Below are 22,247 nucleotides of genomic sequence, written 5' to 3' on the forward strand. Positions count from 1 at the left end.
TAGATATTTAAAATCATAGAAATAATTGAATTTTTGATTTTATTTAAACTTGCTATTGTATGTACTTAGCACATTAGCCACTGATGTAACTGATTAGTAACTGTTTTCTTGTATTATAAAAAACTTTGCCGTGTGGACTAAATCAAAAGAAATAATGTCATAGGGAAAGTTATTTATAAGACTTTTTGGCCTGTTGAGTAATTTTTGTGATTGCTCTGTTCATTCTCATTGTGCCAACACTGCTTCCATTTAAGCATTAGGCCAATGGTCGATACTCATTAAAGAAATATGTCTAAAATTTCTTCCAATATGGCCTTAGGTGTTAATTCAGAGGCATCATCTAACCCAAAATGAGAGGCTAAAATGCTTCTTTTAACAAGATTAAGTACTAGAGAATAATTATTGTAAGAAAATACTTACTAATTTATATTTTACTTTTTTGAACTAGAGTATTAATGATATAGTTGAAGCAGAATAAAGAGGCTAATGCCTTAACATTAAAATAAGGTTTTCTGTGTAAGTAATTTCTACACAAAGAAATTTTGTAAGATCAACATTTTCTGAAAATTTTTTAAACTGAAATATGACTGCTATGATGTTTTATATAATAAATTTGTATTAATTAGCCACCTTCTAAAGGCACATGAAATTCTGAATGATGTATACAGAGAACACAGCCAGAAGAACATTTTCTGGCTAAATCTGGCTTCACACATTGCCATTGACCATGGGAAACAGATTTTGGTGAAAACAAATGCTAAGAATATTCCAGGAACTTTCTGGAACACCTGGATTTTTTTTCTTAATTAACTAGTCTCTACTGAAATGATTTTCTAGGCCTAGGCTACTTTAAGGGTAGGTCTTTAAAATACAATTTAATTCTAGTTCCCCAGATGGAGTTTCAGACCATATTGAATAGTCTCGAGGAGAAATATTAATGTAGGAAGTTGTAATATACACTACTAGTTGCCTTTGCCACAGGAATTGCCCAACTATTTTTTTAAATTTGAATATAATATACACGTAGTAAAAGTAACCCCTTTTGGGTGTACAATTCTATGAATTTTGGGAAATTTATACAGTTGTATAACTATTATCACAACCAAGATAGAGAACATTTCCATTATTGGAACAATCTCCTTCATGCTTCTGTAATCAATCCCCTTCCTCAATCCGGAGTCTCTGAAAACCACTGATCTTATTTCTATCCGTCTAGTTCTTACTTTTTTTAGAATGTCATAGATTGAATCACATAGTGTGTAGCTTTTGAGCCTGGCTTCTTTCACTTAGCATGATGCTTTTGAGATTCATCCATGTTATTATGTGTATCAGTAGTTTCTCTTCTTCTTCATTCTTCTTTCTTCTTTCTCCTTTCTCCTCCTCCTTCTTTTCTTCTTCCTCCTCCTCCTCCTTCTTTCTTCTTTCTTATTTTTCTTTTCACCCCCTCTGAATGCTAAGGGAATCAAAGATTTGTTCGTGCAAACAGGTTGCCATGGCTCACGCCTGTAATCCCAGCACTTTGGGAGGCTGAGGCGGGCGGATCATGAGGTCAGGAGATTGAGACCATCCTGGTAACACGGAGAAACCCTGTCTCTACTAAAAATAAAAAAGTTAGCCGGGCTTGGTGGCAAGAAGCTGTAATCCCAGCTACTCAGGAGGCTGAGGCAGGAGAATCGCTTGAACCCGGGAGGCGGAGGTTGCAGTGAGCCGAGATCGCGCCACTGCACCCCAGCCTGGCTACAGAGCGAGACTCTGTCTCAAAAAAACAAACCAGACCCAGCCCCCATGGCTTCAGAAGAGCTACAGAAGGATCTAGAAGAGGTAAAGGTGTCGCTGGAAAAGGCTACTAGGAAAAGAGTACGTGATGCTCTTACAGCTGAAAAATCCAAGATTGAGACAGAAATCAAGAACAAGATGCAACAGAAATCACAGAAGAAAGCAGAACTTCTTGATAATGAAAACCCAGCTGCTGTGGTTGCTCCCATTACAACGGGCTATACGGTGAAAATCAGTAATTATGGATGGGATCAGTCAGATAAGTTTGTGAAAATCTACATTACCTTAACTGGAGTTCATCAAGTTCCCCCTGAGAATGTGCAGGTGCATTTCACAGAGAGGTCATTTGATCTTTTGGTAAAGAATCTAAATGGGAAGATTTACTCCATGATTGTGAACAATCTCTTGAAACCCATCTCTGTGGAAGGCAGTTCAAAAAAAGTCAAGACTGATACAGTTCTTATATTGTGTAGAAAGAAAGTGGAAAACACAAGGTGGGATTACCTGACCCAGGTTGAAAAAGAGTGCAAAGAAAAAGAGAAGCCCTCCTATGACACTGAAACAGATCCTAGTGAGGGATTGATGAATGTTCTAAAGAAAATTTATGAAGATGGAGATGATGATATGAAGCGAACCATTAATAAAGCCTGGGTGGAATCAAGAGAGAAGCAAGCCAAAGGAGACACGGAATTTTGAGACTTTAAAGTCCTTTTGGGAACTGTGATGTGATGTGGAAATACTGATGTTTCCAGTAAGGGAATATTGGTGAGCTGCATATATAAATTTGACAGATAGCTATTTACATAGCCTTCTAAGTAAAGGCAGTGAATTCTCCATTTCCTACTGGAGGATTTATTTAAATAAAATATGCTTATTAAACACTCCTGCAAAGATGGTTTTATTAGTACCCTGGTCATTTTGTTCAAGGAAGGGTTATATTGCATTCTCATGTGAAATACAAAAAGCAAGTCTTGCCCAATAAAAACGCTACATTGTGTGTATTTTTTGTTCAGCTAAGAATTGGAAAAGTATTTGCTTGCCTTTAAGTTACTGACATCAGCTTCCACCAGTGTAAAAATTGAGTAAAACCTGAAGTTTTGCATAAAATGCAAATCGGTGCCTGTGCTTGAAGGTTGCTGTAGAGCATCTGACCCCTTATTACCACCTGAAGCAATGTATATGCCATGCATTACCATGCACTAATTCAATCACAGGTGTTTCTATCTAGATTTAAATGTATTTGTCAATGAATGTGGAATAGAAACTAAATCTAAACATGACAATAACAGACACACATCTTTGTATGGTACCAGTTAGTTTTGCCGTGGGTCAGATGGTTTATAAAGTAATAACCATAAAGCAAAAAATAATTTGAAAGCCTGTCTATTCCTATGCTCAATAAAGTTAAGTTTTTCTTAAAAAAAAAAAAAAAAGAAGTGGTCTTAGCCAATCATGGCAATCTTATTTTCCTTAGTCAAGGAGTCCATTTCTCATAATTCTTTTCACCTAGGAATCACCGTGTGTCTGTTCAGACAAAGGAGAAGCAAGGGGAAATCTGTTGGAGAACATTTAGGAAAGATGTCTCTTTCTCATATTAAAAAAAAGGAACAAATACAAACTTGTCATACTCCAGTCCCACTGGTTTCTCCCTCCCCCTTCCAGATTCCCACTTCTAGGCAAATTACATCTGGAGCTATGGTAGCCATCTTGCAAGTCTAAAAGAAAGGCCAAGAGAACTGTAGAAAGCCCCCGAACTTTGTCATCATTAGCTCAACAACAAACCTTAAAACTGCCCACCTTCAGGTTATTGATTATGTGAGATAATTGAAAGTGTTTGTTATTTTAGACACTTTATTATGTTATTTGCAGTAAATGGCATTCCTTGCTGAGAAAATTGCCATTCAGTCTAGAAACCAGTTCGGATTGCAATTGCGGCACACCATTATAGAATTTTGATTACCATAGTTAGAAAACCTGTACCACTACTTTCTACAGTAACTTCATATTGTACTTGAAATGAGTTGGTATCTAAGCATTTTCCTGAGGAATTCCAACCTATCCATTCACTTGAATGATTACAGTTCCACCTCTTTGGGATTTGCCTTGGTGTTCACTTACTGTACTTGCTCCAATATTTTCTGTACTGGTTTCAGATCTCTGAAAACTATATTATTCACTCTTTAAGATATTGCAGTTATCTTCTATAGTCAAATTTAGCATGATTTTTATATTATTATCTAGAAAAGAGGAGAGAATTAACTAGAAAATTTAAGGAGCCTAGATCACACTGTGTTAGCAATGCTATCATTAGAGTCTCACAATAGTTAATAGACAGTAACTCAAATAATACATTTTCTTATATTAAGTTAGGCATAATATATAACCTTAAAATAAATAATAGGATATACCCTTTACTTTGTGGAACTGGGGAAACATGTTAATACCTTTAAAACAAAATAGAAAATGAATAAAAATGATTTCTTTAGGTAGACTCATATTTTTATTTGGAGTCTATTCAATATATGCTATTATTACTTACTATTAAGTACTTGGCTCCAGGTTATTCCAACCAAGGTCCTTGTAATTTTGCAGCAAATGAACAGGAAATCCTGTGCTTAAAGAATTGTTCTCTTTGGCATTAATGTAGGGATGCGCCTAGTGGGAATAGCCTGAGAGAGTAATTTGCCCTACAGAAATATTGGAATAAGATAATATAAAACTATAAAAAAACTATAAGATGTTTTTGTTAATGAAATATATTTATGCTAATAATTTAGAGGAAAGAAGATAATTTCAGGTTTAAGTCTGTTTTATATTAAACTCTTTTTCAAGGAGGGCAGGGGGCCAATGTTATTGACTAAAGCAAGTGCCCATATGCAACTAGTTTATCCAAAAATAAACTAGAAAGATATTTTAAATAAATTATTCTTCTATATTTAAGACATTATGAAATATTTCTTGAAATAGTGCTAAGAATAAGAAAGTAGATTATCTAAAGGATCTTTGAATTTGTCTTGAGCTTGTCTTGATTTATAACTCAGAATCGAAAAGGTCTTAGAGACATCTATTTTTGTTGTTTCAAGTGCTCTGATTTACCCAATGATGTGCGTACTTTTTTTTTTCCGAGTTGGAAGAAAAGAGGTGAAGTTACAGAGAAAGTAGCTACAATTGCCCATAATCTATTTCCAATATCTCATCTGTGCTACAGTCCACAGGAGATTGTTGCACTTGAGAGCCACCATCTGCTGTGGGTACATGGAGATAGAGTTTGAGAAACAACAGATCTACTTAAATTACACTATATATTTGAGAAAACCAGTGGTCAGAGAGGTGAAATAAATAACTTGCTTAATATAAAATAGCTATTTAGAGACCTAGGAATAAACATCCTCAAGTAGAAATAAGTACACTTTGGACCTATTCCTATATGTGCCATTAACTTGTTAGAAATGGCAGTAGAAAAGTGATTCTAACTGTGGCCAATGACTTACCAAATGTATGTAATTTATAGATTTGGGACGCTGTGTCCAAGAAAGGTCACATTTCCTGTGTAAATTTAGCATGGTCACATCTTCTGTCTCAGAATCCTGACTGCAGCCAACAATTATTTTAGTCATTGGAGGAGAGTTAACAGATATTAACCAATAATTGTTTGTGCTGCATGACTCAAATAGGATGATGAGCCAATCAGGGAGAAGGATCAGGTGGCTGTAGAGTTTAGAGAGTTTAAGGTGGCAGCCACAATGAGAGAGAGTGATTCAATGTAATCACAGAAATAGGAAGAGATAGTCATATATGGAACACTTATTACATACTACAAGCATCATTCTAAGCACTTTACATCTCTAAAATCCCAACAGCTTTATTAGGAAGCTTCTGTTTTGATTCCCATTTTTCAGATGAGGAAAATAAAACTTATTTAAACTACTAGTTTATCTAAAGTCATATAGTTAGTAAGTAGTAGAACAAGATTTTGGACTTCAGTAGTCTGACTAGAGGCCCATATTCTTGGGCAGTGAGAGAAGCTGAGATGTGATGAGCAGCCTGATACTACAAACTTTTCAGTTTTCAGGTCTGGTTTTCTTAAAGGCTGTGTTTTCTTCATTTTTTGTGTTCTATGAGATTTACCCTATACCCTCTTTCCACATTTTTACATGAGCTAAGTTTGTTCCTTAAACAAAAAAAGCCTGTGCTAAATGTTGGGAAATTAGGTGCTGAGAGTAGAAGACTGCAGAAACAAGCTATTGGAGCTATTTACAGTGTATGAAATAACAGACAGGGTAGCATTTTAACAAAGACATCTCCAACTGGAGGTAAGAGATATGGACTACAGAAATAATGCAAAGATGGAGAGAGTGAGGATTTATAAGTAATGTTTATATTGAAATCCAAGAATTTCTGAGAATTACTATGTGCCAAATTTAGACTCAGAATTTTAACACTGTTCTAGAGTCCCAAGAGCTGGCAGTGGAGTGAAATGTCAGTTTTAGAAGGTTTCTAAAAAAATCTGTACTACTATCTGACACTTGTAAGATGGTCAAAATATGTTGAGTGTTGTACATTCCATGAAATAGATTTGTAATTTACCTGAGTAATTCCATTTGAGAAGAAATGGACAAGTTGATACAAATGTTATCCCAATGACTATTCTTCGAATTTCTTTTCTTCTTTCTTTCTTTTCTTTCTTTCTTTCTTTCTTTCTTTCTTTCTTTCTTTCTTTCTTTCTTTCTTTCTTTCTTTCTCTCTTTCTCTCTTTCTTTCTCTCTTTCTTTCTTTCTCCTTTCTTTCTTTCTCTCTCTCTTTCTTTCTTTTCTTTCTTTCCTTCTTTCTTTCCTTCTTTCTTTCTTTTTCTTTCCTTCCTTCCTTCCTTCTTTCTTTCTCTCTTTTTTTTTTGGACAGTGGACAGTCTCCCTCTGTCGCCCAGCCTGGAGTGCAGTGGCACGATCTCGGCTCACTGCAAGCTCTGTCTCCTGGGTTCACACCATTCTCCTGCCTCAGCCTCCCGAGTAACTGGGACTACAGGCACCCAGCACCATGCCCAGCTAATTTTTTGTATTTTTAGTAGAGACGGAGTTTCACCATGTTAGCCAGGATGGTCTCGATCTCCTGACCTCATGATCTGCCCGCCTTGGCCTCCCAAAGTGCTGGGATTACAGGCGTGAGCCATGGTGCCCAGCCTATTTGAATTTCATCATTAGATTGCAATTATATCTCAAGCAAAGTGATTTGTGTGCTTTGAAACTATGGTACTCTTTTTTTAACTAGCTTAACAATTAAGTACACAGTATAGTATAGTTAACTACAAGCACATTATTGTAGAGTAGATCTCTAGAACTTTTCATATTGCGTGACTAAAGCTTTTTGCCCATTAAAAAGCAATTCTCCATTTCCCTCTCCTCCAAGTTCCTGAAAAACATCATTCTACTTTCTGCTTTTATGAGTTTGACTACTTTACCTACCTCATAGAAGTGGAATATCTTGCAGTATTTGTCCTTCTGAGACTGGCTTATTTCACTTGGCATAATGTCCTCAAGGTTCATCCATGTTGCATCTGACAGATTTTCCTTTTTTAAATGGCTGAAAAATATTTCATTATATATATATATAAACCATATTTTAATAAACTTATATATTTTTAACTGAGAAATAAAAATTACACATATTATCACATAAAACATGTTGTTCTGAAATAGGTATATATTGTGGAATGGCTAAATTGAGCTAATTGATATATGTATTACCTCACATTCTCCTTTTTGCAGTGAGAACACTTAAAATCTAATCTCTACGAATTTTAAGAATAAGATATGAGGGGACTTCAAAGAGTTTGTGAAAAATGAAATCAAAAGATAAAAATTAAAAATATAAACTTTATTTCTCAATATAAGTTCTACCAAGTTTAAGACACTTTTGTAGTGATGATACCAGCCATTTAGTCCATCCCATTAGAAATGAGAGTCCTGGGAATTTAACCATATCAATGCAGTCTTTTTTTACGTTAACCGATGAAAAATAAGTGCATTTTAAAGATTTTTTAAGATTAGGAAAAAAAAAAAAAGCCAAAGAAGCCAAATCAGCACTGTAAGGTGAATGACTAATGAGCAGAATGAGCAGGAACATTGTTATGGTAGAGAAGGACTCTCTGGTGAAGATTTCTTGGGCATTTTTTGGTTAAAGCTTGGCTAACTTTCTCAAAACCCTCTCATAATTAGCAGATGTTATCAGTTTTTGGCCTTTCAGGAAGTCAACAAGCAAAATGCCTTAAGCATCTCTAAAATTGTTGCTATGACCTTTGCTCTTGACCAGTCCCCTTGTGCTTTGACTGGAACACTTCCACCTTTTGGTAGCCATTGCTTTGATTGTGCTTTGTCTTCAGGATAATACTGGTAAACCTATCTGTTGTCTCCTGATACAATTCTTCAAAGAAATGCTTCAGGATCTTTCTTCTACTTGTTTAAAATTTCCATTGAAAGCTTTGCTGTTCTCTGCAGTTGATCTGGGTGCAATTGTTTTGGCAACCATCAAGTGGAAAGTTTGCTTAACTTTAATTTTTTAGTAAGAATTCTGTAAACTGGGCCAGTTGAGATGTCTATAATGTTGGCTATTTTTTTCTGTTGTTAATCACTGGTCTTCTTCAATTATGCCATGAACAAAATTAATTTCCTCTTTGCAAATTGATGTGAATGGTCTGCTACTGCAGGCTTCATTTTCAACATTGTCTGATCTCTCCTTAGAATGAGTTATCCATTTTTAAACTGCTGATTTCTTTGGGGCAATGTCTCCATAAACTTTTCATAAAGCACCAATGATTTCAGCATTCTTCTACCCAGAGTTCACCATAAATTTGATGTTTACTTTTGCTTCAATTTTAGTAGAATTCATGTTGTTCAAATAGGGGTTCCTTTCAAACTGATGTCCTTCCTCATGCCTGAAACTAGGTCCTGTTCAGACATGCCATAACAAGTTTGTATGAGTTTATTTTGGTGCAGGAAAACTTTGAAATCTATGCATAGTTTTTGATAATACACATTTTCCATGAACTTTTAAAAGTCCCCTCCTGGCTGGGTGTGGTGGCTCATGCCTGTAATCCCAGCACTTTGGGAGGCCAAGGTGGGTGGATCATGAGGTCAGGAAAGCGAGACCATCCTGGCTGACACGGTGAAACTCTGTCTCTTAAAAATACGAAAAATTAGCTGGGCGTGGTGGCTGGTGCCTGTAGTCCCAGCTACTCAGGAGGCTGTTACCTTTTTTTTTGTTTTAGTGATAGCCATTCTAACAGATGTGAGATGATTTATCATTATGGTTTTAATTTGCATTTCTCTGATTACTAGTGATTTTGAGCATTTAAAAATATACCTGTGGGCCATTTGTATGTCTTCTTTTGAGAAATATCTATTTAGGTCCTTTGTCTATTTTTAAATTGGGTTATTTGTTTTCTTACTACTGAGTCTGCGTTATTTATACGTTTTGGATATTGACCCCTTATCAGATGTATGGTTTGCAAATATTTTCTACCATTCTGTAGGTTGTCTTCAACCTGTTGATTTTTCTCTTGGCTATGCAGAAGCTTTTAGTTAATCTCATTTGTCTATTTTTGCTTTTGTTGTCTGTTCTTTTGGGTTTATATCCAAAAAATCCTTGCCAAGACCAATTTCTTGCAGCTTTTCTCTAGTTTTCTTTTAGCAACTTTTACAGTTTCAAGTGTTACCCTTAAGTTTTAATCCATGTTAAGTCGATTTTTTTTATCTAGTATGAGATAAGGATGTAATTTCATTCTTTTGCATATGGATAACCAGTTGTCCCAAAACCATTTATTGAAGAAACAGTCCTTTCCTCATTGTATCTTGGGACCTTTGTCAAAAATCAATGACCATAAACATGTGGATTTATTTCTGGGATCTCTATTCTGTTCTCTTGGTCAGTGAGTCTTTTTCATGTCAGTATCATGCTGTTTTGATTACTGTAGCTTCATAGTATATTTTGAAGTCAGGCAGTGTGTTGCCTCCAACTTTGTTCTTTTTGCTCAAGATTGCTTTGGCCATTCAGGGTCTTTTGTGTTTCAATAAAATTTTAAGTTTTATTTCAATTTCTGTGAAAATGTTACTATTATTTTGGTAGGGATTGCATTTAATCTGTAGATCATATTAAGTAGTGTGGAAATTTTAACAATATTGATTCTTCCAACCTATGAACACAGGATATCTTTTAGTTTATTTGTGTCTTCTTCAATCTCTTAGATCAATATTTTAGTTTTCAATGTACAGGCCTTTTGCCTTCTTGGTTAAATTTATTCCTAAGTATTTTATTATATTATATTTTTAGCTATTATAGATGGGATTGTTTTCTTGATTTCTTTTTTGGATGGTTCATTGTTAGTGTATAGAAATCCTCCTGATTTTTGTATGTTCATTTTGTATCCTGCAACCTTACTGAATTTGCTTGTTAGTCATAATAGTTTATTTTGTAGAGTCTTTAGAGATTTTGTACATAAGATCACATTATCCAGAAACAGGGACAACTTAACTTTTTACTTTTCAATGTGGATCCCTTTTATTTCTTTCTCTTGCCTAATTGTTCTGGCTAGGACTTCCAGTACCATATTGAATAGAAGTGGTAGGTATAGGCATCCTTGTCTTGTTCCTGATCTTAGAGGGAAAGCTTCTGTTAGCTGTGGGTTTATCATAGATAGCTTTTATTATACCGAGATATGTTCCTTCTGCACCTAATTTGTTGAGAGTTTTTATTATAAAAGAATGTTATATTTTGTCAAATGCTTTTTCTACATCTATTGAGATGATCATGTGATTTTTGTTCTTCATTCTTTAATGTGTGGTGTATCACATTTACAGATTTGCATATGTAGAACTGTCCTTGCATTCCTGGGATAAATCCCATTTTATTATAGTGAACAATCCTTTAAAAATGCTGTTAAATTCAATTTTCTAGTATTTTACTGAGAGTTTTTGCATCTATGTTCATTACAGTATTGGCCTATAATTTTTATTTCTTCTAGTGTCCTTGTCTAGCTTTAGTATCAAAGTAATCCTGGCCTCATAAAAGGAGGTAGAAAGTGTTCCCTCTTCTTCAGTTATTTGAAAGAGCTTGAGAAGGATTGATATTAGTTCTTTTTTTTTCTTTTTTGAGATGGAGTTCCACCCTTGTCGCCCAGGCTGGAGTGCAATGGTGTGATCTTGGCTCACTGCAACCTCTGCCTCCCAGGTTCAAGCAATTCTCTTGCCTTGTCCTTCTGAGTAGCTGGGATTACGGGCTGGTGCCACCACGCCTGGCTAATTTTTGTATTTTTAGTAGAGATGGGGTTTCACTATGTTGGCCAGGCTGGCCTCGAACTCCTGACCTCAGGTGATCCACCTGCCTTGGCCTCCTGAAGTCCTAGGATTACAGGCATGAGCCACCGTGCCTGGTGATATTAGTTCTTTACGTGTTTGGTAGAATGGAGCTGTGTAGTCATCAGTTCCTTGGCTTTTCTTCAATGGGCAATCTTTGTATTACTGATTCACTGTCCTTACTTGTTATAGGTCTGCTTCAGATTTTTCTTTTTCTTCATGAGTTATCCTTTGTAGGTTATGTGTGCCTATGAATTTATCCACTTTTTTCTAGGCTATTTAATTTGTTGGCATATAATTATTTATGAAGAATAGTCTCTTGTGATAGTATTTCCAGGGTATCAGTTATTCTTCTTTTATTTCTGATTTAGTTTGATTCTTCTATCTTATTTCTTAGTCTAGCTAAAGATTTGTCAATTTTGCTCACTTTTTTGAAAAACCAACTCTGTTAATTTTTTTCTGGTTTCTATTTCATTTCTATTTCCATATATTTGTCAATTTTCCAGTTTTTCCACTGCTGTTGATATATAGTTTCATTCCATTGTGGTTGGAAAAATACCTTCATATGATTTCAATCTTCTTAAATTTGTTAAGACTTGTTTTGTGACCTAACGTATGATCTATCATGGAGAATGGCCCATGTGAACTTGTCAAATATGTGTATTCTGGTGCTGTTAGGTGGAATATGTATATATGTATATGTGCGTGTGTGTGTGTGTGTATGCATATATATGTGTGTGTGTACATATATATAAATTTAGTGTGCTAGTATTTGCTTGAGGATTTTTACATCTGTGTCGAAAGTAGTATATTGAAGTCTGCTATTATTATGTTGTTGCCTATTTGCCCTAAAATTCTGTCAATGTTTGCTTCACATATTTAAGTGCTCTGACATTGACTGCAGATGATAGAAAGATAGATAGATAGATAGATAGATAGATAGATAGATAGATAGATAGATATATGGATAGATCTTCCTGTTACAATAGTAACAAGTTGAACTTGTTCTTAACTTCTTATTATTATAATATCCTTCTTTGTCTCTTTGTGACACTTTATTAAAGTCAATTTTAACAAAGACATTTTATTAAAGTCAATTAATTAAAGTCAATTTTGTCTAAGTATGGCTATTCTTGCTCTTTTGGTTACCATTTGCCTGAAATATCTTTCTCCATCCTTTTTTTTTCAGCCTATGTGTGTCATTAAATCTAAGGTGAGTCTCTTATAGTCAGCATATAGTTGGATCTTGTCTTTTTTTAACCACTATATCTACTCTAGATTTTTTTATTGGTGAGTTTAATCCATGGACACTTAACGTAATTATTGATAGGGAAGAATTTACTACCTCAGTTTTGTTAATTGTTTTCTATCTCATAGTTCTTTTGCCCCCCTTTTCCTCTTTTGTTGTCTTCCTTTGTGTTTCATTGATTTTTTTTTTCTAGGGACATGCTTTGATTCCTCTCTCATTTGTGTATCTTATATTGGCATTTTCTGTGTGGTTACCATGATGCTTACATAAAACATTTTATAGTTAAAACAATCCATTTTAAGCTGATAACTTCAGTTCAATTGCATGCAAAAACTACATTTTTGCAAAAATAACTTTTTGTTATTAATGTTACAAATTACATCTTTTAATATTGTGTATCTATTAACATTTTAATATAGTTGTAGTTATTTTCATACTTTTGTCTCTTAACTCTATACCAAAATTAAAAGTGATTTTTGCACTACAATTACATTATTACTGTATTTTGTATTTGTCTATATATCAACAAGCAGTATAATTTATCAACAAGCTTTATAGTTTTATATAATTGTATAGAAGTTGCTATTACTGTTTTATCTCTTTTATTTTAACTTGAAGGACCCCTTAGCATTTCTAGTAAAGGTCTTACAGTGGTGAACTGTCTCAGCTTTTACTTATCTGAGAAACTTTGTATTTCTCCTTTATTTTTGAGAAACAGTTTCACCTAATCTAGTCCTCTTGGTTGGCAGTTTTTTCATTTTAGCACTTTGAATATACCATCAATACCATCACACTCTCTTCTCATCTGTAAGATTTCTGTAGAGAAATATGCTGATAGTCTAATGGGAGTTGTCTTGTAAATCACAAGTTGCTATTCTCTTGCTGCTTTCAAAAGTCTTTCTTTGAATTTTGACAATTTGGTTATAATGTGGCATGGTGTGGATTTCTTTGGGTTTTCCTAATTTGGTTGGATTGAGCGTCTTAAATCTAGATGTTTATTTTCTTCCCCATATTTGGAAAGTTTTCATCAATTAAAAAAATAAATTTTATGTTTCTCTTCCTCTCTCTTCTTCTGCAATTTCTGTAGTGCATATATTGGTCCACTTGATGGTGTTCTATAAGAAGCTTAGGTCTTCTTCACTTCTTTTCTTTTTTTCCTTTTTGTTCCTCTGACTGGGCAATTTAAAATGATTTAAGTTTAGTTATTCTCTTTTCTTCTTCATCAAGTGTGCTGTTGAAACTCTAGTAAATTTTTTAGTTCACTCACTGCATTCTTCCTCTCCAAAACTTCTGTTAAGTTCTTTTCTATATTTTCTATTTCTTTATTGATATTATCTTTTTGTTCCTGTATCATTTTTGCTCAGCTCATTGAGCATCTTTATGAAGGTTATTTCGAATTATTTGTTGGGAAATTTACATACCTTCATTTCTTTATGGTTGGTTTTTGGAATTTTTTTTTTGTATCTTTGATTGGATTATTTTCCTCTTTTCTTTCATGTTCCTTATAACTTTGTGTTGGTACCTATGCATTTGAAAAGACAGTCACCTCTCCTAGTCTTTATAGATTGACTTTATAAAAGGAAAATACATTCACCAATCAGCTTAGCTACAGATTTTGAGAATTTCTGAAACATTTTCTATGGATGTATCTTCTCTGAGCGTATTGCTCAGCTTGTTCTTTTGTCAGTGGCCTGCAGGCATCTAGAAGATATTAGGCCTTATCAGCACCCCAAGTTTTACTAAACAGAAACCAGTGCCTCAGGCATTCCCCTCCAAAAGCTGGATCTTTTGATGCATATTCCACTCTTCTCTTTTCCCCTTGAGGGAGAGTCCACTGAGCTATATTGGCTTCTCTCTGCTGTACCATGGGCCCTCTAGACCAGGAGCACATTGCTCAGCTCATTTTTCTTTTCACTGGTCCCTAGCCATCTAGAGTATGCTGAGTGCTGTCCATGCTTTGAGACAAAAGAGACAGAAATCAGTCCCTTAGACAGCTCCCCCAAGAGCCAAAACATCTGTCCTGTTCTTTTCTTTGCACCCTGAGCAATAGACCATAAAGCCATTATCAGTGTCTGCCTGCTGTACTGTGGTCCCTCTGAAGCAACAGCATGCTATTCAGCTCCATTGTTCTTAGTGGCCCCCAGGCAGCCAGAGTATTCTGGGTCCCATCAGCATTCCAAGAAAGATCAGACAGAAGCTGATCCCCTTGGCAGCTTCCACTAAAGTCAGAACATGGGGCATGTATTTCCATCTTCTCTTTTACTCCCTAGGGAGAAGCCAGGAGCTGAGTGTTTCTTCCTGATCATGTGGCATTGTGCCAGGGAAAAGTACTGTGGCAAAAGAGAATAGGATGCTATGAATTTTTCTACTAGCTTTGATACAATTGGTTTCCTGTTTCCCTGGGGATAAAAAGAGCCTTTTAACTGGTTTCTAGATTTCTCATAAAGGGAATGGGGGTAGGTATTATTGAGTCAATATCTCCATGAGAGGAAGGAGGGTCTGGGGCTTTTTATTCTGACATCTTGCTGATGTTACCTATAACATTTTTTTTTTTGTGATTGAGTTTTTAAAATATTATGTGTAGAAATTAACATTAGTGTTTATTCATTGTTAAATAATTATATATACATTGATAAATTCGGTACTAATTTTACTTCTAATCATTCTCAAAAGTTAATGTTTATATAAAGCTGCTAGTTTTGACTATTCATGGACTTGATGAATTAGAAAGTAGAAAATATTGGTAAAAAATATATACATTTAAGGTATTATTATTAATAATGTATTTAATTCTCCAGTCTTAGATTTTAGTGGGGAACTCCTGTAAATTTTATCAGCACTTGAATCTGAAACCCACATCCCTGTTCAGTTACCCATTGGCCTATCACATGTAGTAATGGAATGACGTATGCCTAAGGCATACATTTGACCAACATACAGTTCTTTCTATGACCATGATTTTTAGCCCAAATCCCAATATAGTTTTCTTAGTGAGCAGAACTAGAATTCAAAGCAGTCTCAGAAGCACCTCTTATCCTTTATCCCAAGGTGCAAAATAGAATTGGCCTAAATTTCCCACTCTGTATTTCTTTTCTACTGGAGTTTTCTCTGGTTTCACCTGGCCCCAATCCAAGTAGAAGCAACCTCTAGCACCTATCTTACCCCATTAACTTCAAGATACAAAAAACCCTCAAGAAGTAGAGACACAATTTACTTACTTACCACAAACTCAATGCAATGCTGAAAGGATGACTAATTGTATGTCATTTAGTTCGTCCCAAACTAGAGGTTGCAAGATGGTGGCTCATGAGCCAAGTTCAGCTAATAGATCTGTTTGTCTAGCGCAGTGTTTGTAAAAAGTAATTTTGAATATGTTGTCACAAGTTTAAAATTGGGTTGTTTTACATAGAAATCTAGGTTCTAGATTTCTCCTGAAAAATTAAAGATCCGAAAGAGTGGACTCAATTTCCTTAAGGTAATAAGAAGTTGAAATTGAATAGAGCTGCCTTCTTTACTTGGGGAATACTTTCTTCATTTTGTCCAATTGCCCCTGTCAACTATATTCATTTACATTATCTTTCTAGTGTGGGTGGCCTTTTGGTTTTGTGACCCTGACATAACACAGCAGCATAGTTCTTTCTCTTGGGATAGTTTGAATAGAAGGATGTACATTTAAGGGTGGGGACGGGGAGAGGGCAAGGAGATTTGAATAGGTGACTATCAATATTCTGCCTAATGGAATCTCCTAAGAGACTGAATTAATTCAATTGGGAATAAACCTATTGCAACTTAAATGTAGATAATCCATATATTTGTATTTGATTAAAAAATGTATAAAAGTTTACATTAGTCCTTGACCTTTTTAACACTTAATGGAGTTGAGAATCAATTTCCAATAATTATACTGAGTAAATTCTTTTGGTAAAGGGCATTGCAAGAGAGTAATTTACTGCCTGTTTTGGTTTTCTTGTTAGTTTCTTCAGTTTACCTTAGTATGGTTTCATTGTCTGGAAGGACTGAAATTTGCAGAAGTGATTTTCTAGTGCCATAATAAAAAAGATTAGCAGTGACAGTTTTCTAAAATATATGTTTCCTACCAGAAGCAGCCTTCTCAGCCCATTTCCTTTAATGATATCTGGTGAGGATCTGATAAGCTTTATTCTACTTGACAGAGGTCAAAGGGCATTGTCTTCCCCTTCAATCCAGCAGCCAACAACAAAACCAGGCATATGTTATCACCATCACACAGGAAGCTGCGGGCTTGCTTGTGTTAAACAGAGTACAAATACAGGAAAAGTGTCAGCCAGGTTAAAAGCTGGTAGAGCTGTGCTAGGAGAATATTATGCTAATAACATTACAGACAGAACTGAAGATATATGATTAAATTTCAGCATACAGTACTTAGAAATCCTTAAACATTGAAAAAATATAAAAAGTGGCTGTGGCCATATTATTTTCCTTTATTTGGAATGATGACCCCATTTTTAAAAGTAGGAAAATCCCAGTTAAATTAAAAAGTTATGTCTGGAAATAGCACAATTTCTCAAAACATACAATTAAAAAGTTGTTAATAATTTTAAAATTGTTTCCCTCTGTTTTGTATGATAAAAATTCCTAATTCTATTATCTTATTTCAAAAGAAAAGACAATCTATTTTGTGTTAGTGTTTTGTCATAAATACAAATTTGTGCCTTTTAAAAACTAAAGAACTCATTTCACTGAGGAAGGGGTGTGTGTCTGGTTTTAAGGTGTTACCTGGGTCAAGGTGGGTATATTCTAGAGATATATACCAATAGAGTTTTATGTTCCATATTGGACTTCTTAAAAAAATGATCTGAAAAGTTTTGCATAATGTTTTCTAAATTCCTTCCATTAAAAATATTAAAAACTATGAATTACAAAAACTTCCAAAGAGAAAATAAACAAAAATAATACTATATAGAACTCTGCATTAACACAGTGACTGTGAGCATTTTAATTCATTTCTATCTATATTTTTCAATATATTTTCAAGATTTCAGTCCATTGCATGTGTGTGTATAGACACATGTATACACACACACATGCATACACAAGCACAAACATACAGATACACACATACATTTATAACTTTGAATGTCACCTTTTAACAAATTAACATTATATCAAACATTTTCATGTTTTTTGTATTTGTCATAGTCTTCATTTTTAATAGCTGTATCTGGTTTCATTGATTGAACATGCCATAATTTATTTATTCAGTGAGCAATTGTAGGGGGTGTACAAATATTTTTCTTTATTGGGACAGTTACATTTCCTGAGTACCTTAGGGATAGTGCCTCTCTATATCTTGTATCTTCTAGTGGCCATGATCAGGAAGGGCCTCGTCATGTGAATAAACTATTGGACATAGTGGACCTGTTGTAATGCATGTACCCTTAGTATAAAGTAATTAAATAGTAAAATGTAAAGTTGCTGCTTCTAGGGAATAGTTGATGGTGTTGCATAGGAAGTATTGTGGTTCTGTATAAAAACATGACTCAGTTCCAGTTTGGATTCAAGAGTATAGTCTGTTGAAGAGACTTAAAATAGATATTGTCCAGTTAGAACAGAATTTTGTAGGTTCCCTGCCAAAGTAAAGACAGAGAAAACTCATGTTTAAGATAATAGCAGGGTTAATAAGTAAAAATAGTACAAAAACTCTGTCTTAATGAGTGCTTTCTTGTTTGGGTATGTTACATACCCTACTTGGGATATATGTGATATATGTATGCCCATTTATATTGGAAACACTATGCTAGTTTTGCACTTTTGCTTTTAGGACCCAAGAAAAATTCTAATAGTCATACATTGATTATTTTCTCTGAATGTCACTCATAAAGAACCAAACACAAAAGTCCTAATGCACAGCACACCTTTATCAGAGAGTGCTTGTCATCATCCCCAGGAATATTACTGTGTCTTTTCAGACAAGAAAGAAAGAAAATATTATTGCTTTACTATTTCTCTCTCCCCCTTCACCTCTCCCTCCCTCCCTCCCTTCCTTTTTTTTTTTCTTTTTCCTATTTTTGGTTTCTTTTCTCCCTTGCCCCACCTATGTGTCTTTCTTGGTTTAAAGGAGAGGACTCAAAAACCAGACTTTTTTAAAAAGCAGATACATTTTAGCTATTGAGTATCTTATGCCACAGAGGATAATATGAAATAAAGGATTATTTTGACCTTCATAGGAATAATGATGTTTTAAATAATTCTATTATGACTCTAAATTTCTGTTGACATTATCAGTTTTTTAACATTGGAAAATTCTATTTTTTCTAATTGTAGCACTGAGTAAATATATTTAATGTTTTTTCACAGAGAATTTTTCTTGAAAAACCATAATATAAAGAAAAGAGAAGCCTACTGCACCAAAATAAACTCTGACTATTTTTATTTAGGAAAATCATACACTGAAATATCAAAAGGAAGACAGAATATGATTTAGCTAGTTTAGTTTTGTGTTGGGCTGATGCTGGACACGACAACAAAGAGTCTTTCTCTGCTGCATCCAGATGTTACAAGGCGATTAAACCTGGGTTTAACTGACCCAGAAGAATCAACTGGCTGCTAGAGCAGCCCTGCTTCTGGCTTTGTGGAGATCAAGGAAAGCCCTTTCCGCATGCATGTCTGAGAGCCAGATCCAGGGTGTCTCAGGCAAGCTGGGGGAGCACGTTGGCAAAATCTCTGGGATTGTGCAATCTCTCTGTTTTTTTTTTCCCGACTTTTTCCTCTCAAGAACATATGCCTAAATTGGGCCATGCAGCTGTGTGAGGGTGGAGTGCTTACACTTAGAGCTCTTAGGTCTGAGGGTGCGGGGTCAGTGGTACATTATTTCTTCCTTTCACCATCACCCCGAGAAACTTTAGAAGTAATCCCTTGAGGTTTGTTCGTAACCTGATTTTTCACTCTAAATGTTAACATAGGGCTTGCCTTTTCTTGATATTACACATATGTAGCTAGCAGCTCTCAGACAGTTTGAAAAATGTTTCACTTGCTTTCAGAAGTCTAATGACAAATGACAGTGACAAATGACAAATGGTTTATTTCAAAGAAGAAACTTTAGTTGTCAGTTTAAAGAAGTCTACATTTCTGTAATATTATTTTAAAGTTTTACAGATACTTTATTAATCAGAGTATTGATTATAGAAAATGCAAAAAACTCATATAATTCTGTTTAAAAACTCATTTTGTAATAGTCCCAACTATACTCACCACTGGGTTTCTTTGAATTAAGGAACAGATGTTTCAACATCCTTAAGGAAGAACTTGATTCTCAGGGCAAAGTTAATGTTGCAAGAGCAAGGAACAATTTGTTAGAGAACTTATCACGGTCCTCAGGAACATTATTCTGTGCCCTCTTGGACCCAAAGACATTACATTTTGTTATTACTGAGTCTGCTTGATTCCTCCTCCTCTTATTTTTCCTCCTCCTTTTCCTTATCTTCTTTCTCCGCCTCCTCCTCTTCATCTTCTTTCTCCTTCCTACTCTTCACTCCCCCCATCCTCCCTTAAAGAAAATACTTGATAATTAGATTTAAAAACTTTACATACAATGATGCTATTGATTTCCAAAGTATCTTACTACGAATAGAATACAATAAGAATAATAAAATATGTAACAGATTATTGATGATATAGTATTTATGAAACTATTGTAGTCAATATAATTTAATCTAATAGAATTCTATTTTTAAAACTATAGAAACCGAACTTTAGATATTCTTCTTTCAATTCATGTTCCACTAACATATTTTTGTCACTGACGAATGGGAAAAATAATTGCTACAATTGTGTTTTCAGAGTGGTGCATAGACATTTATTTCATTAGTGATAAAGTCTTCTCGTTAGAAACTCGGGGTTTTGTATGTAATCTAAGGTAACTTTTCATTTCCTATGAACCAGCTCAAGTCAAACCACAAGGGAAGACTATAAAATGGAAGATTAATCCAAACAAATTTACCTCTCGACTTTTTAAGAACATAATGAATACTTGTGTGTGTGTGTGTGTGTGTGTGTGTATGCAACACAATTAACCAAGCACATTTACCTTTATTTGTTCATTAAGTCTTTAGCAAGCATTCTTTAAACAAATATTTATTGACCACTTTAAATTTACTTTGAGAAACAGAGATGCTTCAAAGAGCTGACAGTATTTTGAAAAATTTATCTCTTTTAATCCTCACAACTCTTTGAGATATATAAAGCCTCTCTGTAACCACTACTAATATTAGAGTTCCAAGTGAATGAAAGTTAGCGGAATAACAGCTGAAGTTGTGCTTTTATGTTTCCCTTAAATTGATCATATTCTTCATATTCCCAGTTACAAAGTAGTTAAGGTAGTTGCTATTATTATTATTACTGAAAAGAAAAAGATAAGAGAAGACAAGGAAAGTAGTAATCTAGCATTCGATGAGTATCTTAGAGGCTAGATACTTTACAGATGTTTCATTCAATTTTTCCCACAGCTCTGAGAGTTATATACAATTTACATTATACAGATGAGAAATTGAAGCTGATTGTGGTTAAGTAACTTATCTAAGTCACAGAGTTGGAACCAGAGAATGAATCTCACATTTTCTGATTATAAATCCTTTTTTTGTGACACACATTTTTCTTTTGGGATCTCTTCATATACAAATACAAACATGAAAGAAAGGGAAATAATAGAGAACAGAAGCTAAGTAAAAGTTAACCGTGAATTAAGGTTTCCTCAAATTTAATCACACGGAGACATTCTGTACTGCTGTCTTAAAAACAAGCTACTAAGGGCATACATTAGTAAAAGAGTCTTGAATTTCGCCATTTATTGTCGACCAGGAGCCTCTGGCAGAACAGTTCTTAATTTCACAATTCCATGATGAAATAATCTGATGCTATGCGACCTTTGGTGTGACTTTAAATCCCAGGGGATGGGAATGTTGAATAAAATTCATATTCAGAAAATGAAAAAAGCCTTGTATATATTTTCATGACAAGGTAATAAAATGATGTAGTGACTATGACTAACAAAATTTATCTCAATTAATGTAGCAGATTGAATACACATTTGGTATGACTAGACTGATCCCAAATGAATATTCTTAGACACTCCTAAGTATTGATGAAAGTGAATACATGTGAGAGAATGATTCAGTCCTTAGATAATTATAGAGAAATGAAGTTATTAGAATTATTTTGGTAGTAAGTAAAAGAAAATGATACTGAAGTGAAATATTTTAAAGCTATTTTTAGTATAGAAAAAAATGCTAAATAAATAAATATTGAGCATAACAAATTTGGCTCTTTTATCTGTTAGATGAACCCTCCTTTAAACAAAGTATGTGTGATCAACAAATTTTTCATATGTAGTCATAACAACCATCTATTATTGAGAACCCACTCTGGGCCAGTCACTATTGTTTTGAGTTTTAGTTAATATTCATAATATTCCTAGTAGAAATTACTATTCACATTTCACAAATTAGGAAATTGAGGATCATATAGAGACCAGAAAGCCAATTAGGAATGAATTAATATTGAACTCAGATTTATCTGATACCAAAGCCTGAGGTTTTTCCCTTTACACTGTGCATTAGGGGAATTTTCAGCTGACCTATTCTGTGCCAATCCCGCCTCTCCATGCTCCTTTGACTACCCAGCACCCTTGACAATTCATTACTCCCTCACCCTGTTTGGCCACAATTAAGTGGGCAGGGTCCCTGTAACTTGAAAGGTTATGAGCCTAAACTCTGCTCTCTCTTTCCTCTTTCACTTCATAAACTCACACAGTAATTGCACCCAGGCCAATTCCTTCTTTTCTCAACTTTATCCATACAGAGGTATGATTCAGAAAGTGGCAAGATCTCAAGGTTTTTACTCAA

At 34.5% G+C, this 22,247-nt stretch overlaps 1 protein-coding gene across 1 annotated transcript; it reads left to right on the forward strand.

Annotated features, from left to right (window-relative positions):
• The first annotated feature begins 1,776 nt into the window (after positions 1–1,776).
• Positions 1,777–3,117, forward strand: LOC129488153 (calcyclin-binding protein). Its single transcript, XM_055289958.2, has one exon. It carries the CDS (start codon positions 1,786–1,788, stop codon positions 2,470–2,472), a length of 687 nt encoding a protein of 228 aa, XP_055145933.1. The 5' UTR covers positions 1,777–1,785; the 3' UTR covers positions 2,473–3,117.
• The last annotated feature ends 19,130 nt before the right edge of the window (positions 3,118–22,247 follow it).

The sequence above is a fragment of the Symphalangus syndactylus genome, chromosome 8 (genome assembly GCF_028878055.3).
Source record: "Symphalangus syndactylus isolate Jambi chromosome 8, NHGRI_mSymSyn1-v2.1_pri, whole genome shotgun sequence".
Taxonomy (NCBI): Eukaryota; Metazoa; Chordata; class Mammalia; order Primates; family Hylobatidae; genus Symphalangus; species Symphalangus syndactylus.